General features: G+C 44.8%; 1 protein-coding gene across 1 annotated transcript in view; it reads right to left on the reverse strand.

Moving 5' to 3' along the window:
• Positions 1–9,448, reverse strand: part of LOC109895640 (disabled homolog 2-interacting protein) — a 51,404-nt gene that overhangs the window by 37,866 nt on the left and 4,090 nt on the right. Inside the window, exon 2 of the mRNA XM_031830398.1 lies at positions 4,298–4,416. Coding sequence (XP_031686258.1) covers positions 4,298–4,416 — 119 coding nt within the window. The remainder of the gene's footprint in view (positions 1–4,297; positions 4,417–9,448) is intronic.

Consider the following 9,448-nt stretch of genomic DNA (forward strand, 5'->3'; position numbering starts at 1 on the left):
ATTTAAAAAGGAAGATGGACAACAAGCTATGGGATGAAGTTTTGGCACACGTACAGCCGAATACCACTAGCTAGTACCGTTGTACAATACTTGGAGTCAAAGTATCGATATGATATTGTTCAAAATAATATTCCAATAAGTAACTGTATCGATTCCCCCCCCCCCCCCCCCCCCAATCACTAACAGATATAGGCACTTCATTCAACCTCTATATTTGAGGGAAGTCCATGTAATTATAGAAACACAAACACTCACTCAGTGGGTTGTGTAAACTAATTGAGTGGACCTGCCATAGACTGGTGATGATGGCACCCCCTCGGTCTGCTCTTCTACACTACTAGAGCCAGGAGCTAGGATGCCAGTTCCAAACACACCCACACAAACACACCCTCAAAAGTAACACCCACAATTCAAGCATCTGTGGTCCACTGCATCATAGCCAAGTGGTTAGAGTGTTAGGCCAGTAACCGAAAGGTTGCTGGATCGAATCCCCGAGCTGACAAGGTAAAAATCTGTCATTCTGAACGTGGATGTTGATTAAGGCAGCCCCCCGCACCTCTCTGATTCAGAGGGGTTGGGTTAAATGCGGAAGACACATTTCAGTTGAAGGCATTCAGATGTACAACTGACTAGGTATCCCTCTTTCCCTTACTCCAGTAGAGCGTACACATTACACACTGGGCTCCTGAGTGGCACAGCATCTTAGTGCTAGAGGTGTCACAACCGGATGTGATTGGGAGTCCCATAGGGTGGCGCACAATTGGCCCAGCGTTGTTTGGCCTTGGCAAGGGTAGGCCGTCATTGTAAATAAGAATTTGTTCTTAACGGACTTGCCTAAAAAAAAAAAAAACAAGCATGGCCACTAGTGGCTGTGTAGATAATAAATCAGGCTCCCCTGCCTTGTGGTTGCCATGAGGAGGATTTCCTCTTCGTCCAGCCCCGGGATAATGGGCAGGTGTAATGGTGGATGAAATCTCCTGACAGCACAGCACAGCTCAGCCAATCCCTCTCCCAACTCAACAAGAGCCTGTACTGTGTGTGTAGGTTAAGAACCATATAAATCCCTGCATGACTCTAAGTCACTGTGGATAAGAGCGTCTGCTAAATGAATAAAATGTCAAATGATTCACAGCAACAGTCAGCAACCACGATACTGTCTGAAGAGTGTCATTCTACCACCCAGTGAGGTGACACAGCCCCACAGCATGACGGTCGGAGAGAAGGACCGAAGTTATTTGATTTTTTACAGGTATGTCAATTAAGAACAAATTCTTATTTACAATGACGACCTAACATAAAAAACAACAATTACACTATACGCGCAGTATCGATATACACAATTACACAATACCTGGAAAACAAACACAAACCACGAAAAGTCAAACACAATCATATGAAAAAAACACATTCTTCAGTAAAAACGCCCTCCAACATCCACTTGAATTGCAATAGATCAGTGGTTCCCAAGCTTTTTACAGTCCCGTACCACTTCAAACATTCAACCTCCAGCTGCGTACCTACCCCCTCTAGCACCAGGGTCAGCGCACACTCAAATGTTATTTTTTTGTGCAATCATTGTAAGCCTGCCACACGCACACGATACATTTATTAAACATAAGAATGAGTGTGAGTTTTTGTCACAACTCGACTCGTGGGAAGTGACAAAGAGCTCTTATAGGACCAGGGCACAAATAATAATCAATAATTTTGCTCTTTATTTAGCCATCTTACATAAAAAAACATATTTGTTCATTAAAAATTGTGAATAACTCACCACCAAGTTAATGAGAAGGGTGTGCTAGAAAGGATGCACATAACTCTGCAATGTTGGGTTGTATTAGAGAGAGTCTCAGTCTTAAATCATTTTCCACACACAGCCTGTGCCTGTGTTTAGTTTTCATGCTAGTGAGGGCCAAGAATTGTTTTATTTATTTATTTGACCTTTATTTAACTAGGCAAATCAGTTAAGAACAAATTCTTATTTTCAATGACAGCCTAGGAACAGTGGGTTAACTGCCTGTTCAGGGGCAGAACGACAGATTTGTACCTTGTCAACTCGGGGGTTTGAACTTGCAACCTTCCGGTTACTAGTCCAACACTCTAACCACTAGGCTACCCTGCCGCCCCAGAATCACCTCTCACATAGGTACATGGTTGCAAAGGGCATCAGTGTCTTAACAGTGCGATTTGCCAAGGCAGGATGCTCTGAGCGCAGCCCAATACAGAAATCTGGGAGTGGCTTCTGATTAAATTTTCACAGAACCGCTTGTTGCAATTTCAATGAGGCTCTCTTGTTCAGATATCAGTAAGTGGACTGGAGGCAGGGCATGAAAGGGATAACGAATCCAGTTGTTTGTGTCATCCGTTTTGGGAAAGTACCTGCGTAATTGCGCACCCAACTCACTCAGGTGCTTCGCTATATCACATTTTACATTGTCCGTAAGCTTGAGTTAATTTGCACCGAAAATTTCATACAATGATGGAAAGACCTGTGTGTTGTCCTTGTTAATGCAGACAGAGAAGAGCTCCAACTTCTTAATCACAGCCTCAATTTTGTCCCACACATTGAATATAGTTGCGGAGAGTCCCTGTAATCCTAGATTCAGATCATTCAGGCGAGAAAAAACATCACCTAGATAGGCCAGTCGTGTGAGAAACTCATCATCATGCAAGCGTCAGACAAGTGAAAACTATGGTTAGTAAAGAAAACTTTAAGCTCATCTCTCAATTTAAAAAAAAACGTGTCAAAACTTTGCCCCTTGATAACAAGTGTACTTCTGTATGTTGTAAAAGCGTTACATGGTCGCTGCCCATATCATTGCATAGTGCAGAAAATACACGAGAGTTCAGGGGACTTGCTTTAACAAAGTTAACCATTTTTACTGTAGTGTCCAAAACATCTTTCAAGCTGTCAGACATTCCTTTGGCAGCAAGAGCCTCTCGGTGGATGCTGCAGCAGTGTACCCAAGTGGCGTCGGGAGCAACTGCCTGCACGTGCTTTACCACTCCACTATGACTCCCTGTCATGGCTTTTGTGCCATCAGTTCAGATACCAACACATCTTGACCACCAAAGTCCATTTGATGTCACAAAGCTGTCCAGTACTTTAAAAAAAATCCTCTCCTGTTGTCCTGGTTTCCAGAAGAGTATTAATTGACCTATAGGATTAATTGGCGTCCCATAAATGTAACGGACATATACCAGGAGCTGTGCCAGGCCCTGACTCATCCAGCTGTAACGCATAGAATTCACTGGCTTGTATGCGAAGCATTAAATGTTTCATAACTTCTCCTGCCAGGTCATTGATGCGTCGTGAAACAGTGTTGTTTGATGAAGACATTGTCTGTATAGTTTTTGGGGGCTTTTCCCCCCAGCATTATCCCAGCCATGTCCGCGGCAGCAAGAATAATTAAGTCGTCCACAATAGTATGGGGCTTGCCTGTCCTAGACACTCGGTAGCTCACCATATCAGACGCTTCTAGCCCCTTATTATTAATGGTATCTGTTGTTTTATACATGTCTTAATTCTTGCTCAAAAAACTCCTGCGGCTTATTTTTCAAATTGGCATGTTGTGTTTCTAAATGTCTGCGCAAGAGTTTCACCGAGTTGTGAGATAGTACTTTTGCACATATAACACACTGTGCCTGAGGAAAGGCACTACTCCCAATATAAGTGAACCACAAAATCAATGTAGTTCTCATCATATTTGCGCCTCTTCGATGATCCAATGGCCCTGTCTGTTGTTCGGTGCTTTCCCGGTTAAGGGGCAGTAGCTCTTCGGCTGCATCAGATTCACAACTGTCGGTGTCCACGCTAGCTTGTCTAACAACAAATGTAGAATTACTGATGCTAGCATTGGATGTGCTTGTGGAAGCAGAACAACTTGTGTAGTCGACAGGTGCAGTACTTCTGGTAGTAGCAGTACTACCAGTAGAGCTGGTATGTGTCTCTATGGACGCGGGCCGTACTTAAAAAAAAAAACATTGATCAATTTTCGAGCAAACAGGAGCAAACAGGATGAGCAGCAGCTACGTTTGGCTACATACCGTTAGTGGAATTCCCGTGAGAGAGTAACGGTTAATGTGATTGGATGTTAATTATTTGACTAGGCTTCCTGTATTTGACATTGCGTTGTTATTTCGCTGAACACTAAATGGTTCATTTGATTTTTGACAGTGAAACAAGGCTACTCAAGCGAGAGAAAAAAAACTCACTCAAATGTATAGTTAGACCCGTTGGAAAATATTTGTGTGTGTGTGTGTGTGTATGTGAAGTACTTGTTCAGTTGCATCTCACCTGTCATTGTCCGCGGTTTTGAAGCCCGGCAGGATGTTTCTGAAGCTGCTGTTGCGGTCCAGCTTGGGTTGGCTCTTGGTGCGTTTGATGGAACCCTTCAGTCTGCGACTCAGGAAGCCCTGGACAGGGAGAGAGGGGAGTCGCCGTGGCCCAGGGGGGAGGAGAGAAACCAGAGAGTGAAAATTCACTCAGACTATCCTTTCATTAAAAAAAAAAAATAACACAATATAAATGGTGGAGCAACAAGAGAAAAATTATATTGATTGAGTGCTCTCCGTCTCCTCTCATCCGTGGCATTTGGAGAGAGCAGTGCATTGTTGTGTGGATCTCTCCGGCACATCTGCTCGCTGTGCACACACAGCAGAAGCAGCGGCGTTGATGTGCGACTCCCCTAAGTCCCTGTTACCATGGAAACTGTTGGCGGGCGTAAAAAAAAAAAAAACTGTATTCCACATAAAATGACATGACTGGAGCGGCCGCGAGTTCAGAGGGGAAAGCTGAGCATGTGCTTTTGAGAGACTGCCCAGATTAGAGAGAGATTTAAAAAGAGTTGGATTATTTCTAAGACCTAGACCTGTCTGTGTTAGAGTAGTGGAGGGGGGGGGGGGGGGGGGGGGGGGGAGAAACAAGATACAGCCTCAGCGACAATCATTTGATGAGATAATGATGGTGCTGCAATCCTAAATACTAAGCAAGGCTACTTCCCTGTATAATTAATGAATTGCATTAATTATTATTTGAGCAAATGAATGAACTATACCTGCCATAGAAGAAGACAGTGGGAGGAAAGATGGGAAAAGACTGTATAAGGCTGTGGGTATTAAGGACAAAAATACATCACCAGTAGTGATGGGGGGGGAACGATACAGCTACATACCGGGACATTATTTTTTACAACATATCGTATCCTTTTGACAATATCGCAATTTTTGCGCTAGTTCGGCTGTACCTGCACCAAAACTCTAGTATTTTTCCTTCATAGCTTGTTCTCCATCTTCTCTTTAAACATGGAGCCAATTTGTTTTCAGCACTGTTCATTTCATGACTGAAGTCATTTTCTCATGGCCTGCTCTTGTCCCTCTGCAGCAGATGTTTGGACCGTCGAACCACAACAAATCACAGTATAGAATCTGAATACATATTGAACTGTGAGAATCATAAGAGTCGCAAATACATATTATATCAGCACACAGTATCGTGATAATATTGTATTGTGAGGTCCCTGGCAGTTCCCAGTCTTGATCATTGGACAGAGACTGTTACATAAAATCCAATAACAGCTTTTCACTGGGATCGGTCTCACACTTCCTTTCCTACTGGCTCACACACTAAACAAATGAACAGCTCACAGACATCACACCATAGCTAATGTAGCTGCGCCGTGCACACAGATCTGTGAAATGGACCGTTTCCTGAATAAATTGTCGATGCTAGTCGTCCTAACAGAGTCTGTTTCAAGGAACAACATGAGCCAAAAATAAAACTTTTGCTCAGCCAGAAGAGAAAAATATCCATCTGCAATATTGCACAAGCACCGCTCCTGAAAAAAGAAAATGTCTATTCCTTCTAGAGTAGCCTAACCAAGGGTAATTTTAATTTACAGTTTGTTACATTTTACAGCCTACATTATATTTGTGCCATGTGAATTATACCAACTCCACAATTAAACACGAGCTCCATGCAAACAGAAAGGAAATCTTCAATGTGTCCAAGAAATGCGTGACACTTGACTACTAAAATGCACAAAAAAGGAGGGAATCATTCACAACGTCACATTGCAGATGTTGACCATAGCCTAGCACTCGGTGATGAGGTGACTTGAGGTTGGGTTTTACTGGTTGAAGTCGACTCCCATTTCTAAAACGGGAACCTTCAAGCAAATTAGTCCTTCAAAAGACCTTCCAAACATTTCTGCTTCTGGCAAAGAAACCATCCCTTCCAATTATGACAGTCTCTTGGGAGGCATTACTCCTTTCCTGCTGTAATTTGTGGGGAATTTTCTGGGCTCTCTATTCCAGGCCTTCCCCTCCAATGACATTTGCAGAGTGACTGGGAGGGGAATTATTAATGGGTCTCGACAGGGCTGGAGGAGGGAGAGGCGTTTGATAATGCAGCAGACCCCAGCTCCCCTACAGAGCACCTCTGGCATGGGTAGGGCAGGGCTGGGTAGGGTAGGGTAGGGTAGGGCAGGGCTGGGCAGGTAAGGCAGAATGGATGAACAGTGATTGGCCTTTGTTTTTATTTTTTGGCGGGACCGCAGTGCTGCATGTACGTTTGACCACACACAAAATCTGGAGTTTGGCACACACCATTGAGTAGTGGTGCTGATCGAGCCAGTATGTAGACCTAGAAGTAGAACCTCAAATCAAAGACTCACGGCTGTGTTCAAACTACAGCGGAAATTATCCCGTTCTTCTCTCTTTACAACGTCAGATTGGTATGAATGAGACTGGTGGGATATCCTCCTCTCTGTTGGTTTTTCCTGCTGGTTCTCACGTGGACCACCTGCTAGCGGTATTGAGTTCCTCCTGGTGCACTGGGCCTCGTCCTCACAACCAGGGGTCCTCATTCCCCGTTTCTCCTGCTCCAACAGGCTCCAGGTCCCCCTCCCACCCACCCAACCACTCTGAGCTCAGCTCATGATGGCCAGCCTCTCGCCCTCCAGTCCCACAGTAAGACACGAGACAATTAGTGGGAGGAGCCACAGTGTGTCAACACCATCCCGTGTCATCCTACGGCTTTCATTGGGCGCATCATTTCATTCGACTTTATCCCATTTGAGAACATCCTGAGAGAGACACAGAAGGAGAGAGGAGATGTCTGTACTAACCTATATTTAGGCATATCCTTAAAGAGAGAGTTGTCAAATGAAAAGCGAGGCACTGCATCACTAAGTGTCATACAGTGAAGGCCTGGATGACTCTCCTGTAATGCAAAGAGCAAGGGTAATCCGTCACCATGCTCTAATCAGCTAACGAATCCACTGGCGTGTCTCAGGTATGACGAACCACACGGAGGGAGGCACTCAGCAGTAATGTCACCATGGTAACCTGCACCTAGGAGAACTCAGCCAGGATGGCATTGGAGGCACCGGTGACTGAACAACAACGACTCAGCTAGGCTACGCTAGCAACAGTCCTACGCCAGCCTGCCTGGGCTTTGTTTGGCTGGGAATTCTCAGTCCCATCTCTGGTTACACAACAAGTCATTAACAATTGATTAGGCTCTGTGGCAGTGAAGCAAACGAGGATAAGCTGATCAGATCTCTGTTGTCTCTCCCCTCCAGCGTGACCGCTGAGAGCCAAAATGCCATCTGACAACAAAGGGGCTGGTCCTCTAGCACCACCAGCCTGACCTGAGGGCTCCTCCATCTACCTAGACTCCATTTAAAACACAGTCAAGAAGGTTACTGTGCTCGTCTCAATCCAACAAAGGTGAACGACATGACCTCCATCTTACAGTAAAGAAAGCCCACAAACAACAGGTGTGTGTGTGAGTGATCACTGTCAGCTCCCATCATCCGCTCTCAGGGGAACACAATTATCTGATCATATTCTGTTGAAATAACAAGGACCTTCCCTATGTGGGTAAGGCACCGGAGTCTTGCCTCCACCATTAATAGCCAGGAAATAGATTTTCCCGGCTAATGAAAGCTACTGAGACAAGGACATAACCACACATGTATGATTTTAAAACCCAAAGCTGTACATCAAAAGCACTAAAAATGTGGAATTGTAGTGGCCTACACTATTTACATGCAGTTGGTTTATACAGAGTAGATGTCAAATATATCATGCTCCCCACTGACCTCTAGAGGACATGAGACAAACAAGTGTAGCTGTGTGTTTAAGACAGACAGACACACACAGAAAAACACACACACAGAGACAAACACACAGAGACAAACACACACACACAGAGACAGACACACACATACACAGAGACAGACACACACATACACAGAGACAGACACACACACACACACAGAGACAGACACACACACACACACAGACACACACACACAGACAGACACACACACACAGAGACAGACACACACAGAAAAACACACACACAGAGACAAACACACAGAGACAAACACACACACACAGAGACAGACACACACATACACAGAGACAGACACACACACACACAGACACACACACACACACAGACACACACACACAGACAGACACACACACAGAGAGACAGACACACACATACACAGAGACAGACACACACACACACACAGAGACAGACACACACACACACACACACACACACACAGAGACAGACACACACACACACAGAGACAGACACACAGACACACAGAGACAGACACACACACACACAGAGACAGACACACACACACACACACACAGACACACACACACACACACACAGAGACAGACACACACACACACAGAGACAAACACACAGACACAAACACACAAACACACAGACACAAACACACAAACACAGACACAAACACACACAAACACACAGACACACACACACACACACACACACACAGAGACAGACACACACAGAGACAGACACACACAGAGACAGACACACACAGAGACAGACACACACAGAGACAGACACACACAGAGACAGACACACACAGAGACAGACACACACAGAGACAGACACACACAGAGACAGACACACACAGAGACAGACACACACAGAGACAGACACACAGAGACAGACACACACACAGACAGACACACACACAGACAGACACACACACAGACAGACACACACACACACACACACACATATAGAGACAGACACACACACACACACAGAGAGACAGCCTACTCTTCGCAGATGACCTATGCCTGCTGTCACAGATAGAACATGGCCTACAGCAGTGCCTGGACCTGCTAGAGCAGTACTGCCAGACCTGGGCCCTGGCAGTAAACCCCAAAAGAGAAAAAATTATGATTTTCCAGAGAAGATCCAGATCATGGAATTAGACCAAAGTGCTCAATTGGTACAAAATATATAGAGTACTGGACACCTTAATGAGGCAGTGAATGAACTGAGAGAGAAAGCAAGCAGGGCATTCTACGCCATTAAAAAAACAATTCAAATGAAATACCTATTCAAATTTGGCTAAAACTAATTGAATATGTCATTGAACCA

This window comes from Oncorhynchus kisutch, linkage group LG8, assembly GCF_002021735.2.
Source record: "Oncorhynchus kisutch isolate 150728-3 linkage group LG8, Okis_V2, whole genome shotgun sequence".
NCBI lineage: Eukaryota > Metazoa > Chordata > Actinopteri > Salmoniformes > Salmonidae > Oncorhynchus > Oncorhynchus kisutch.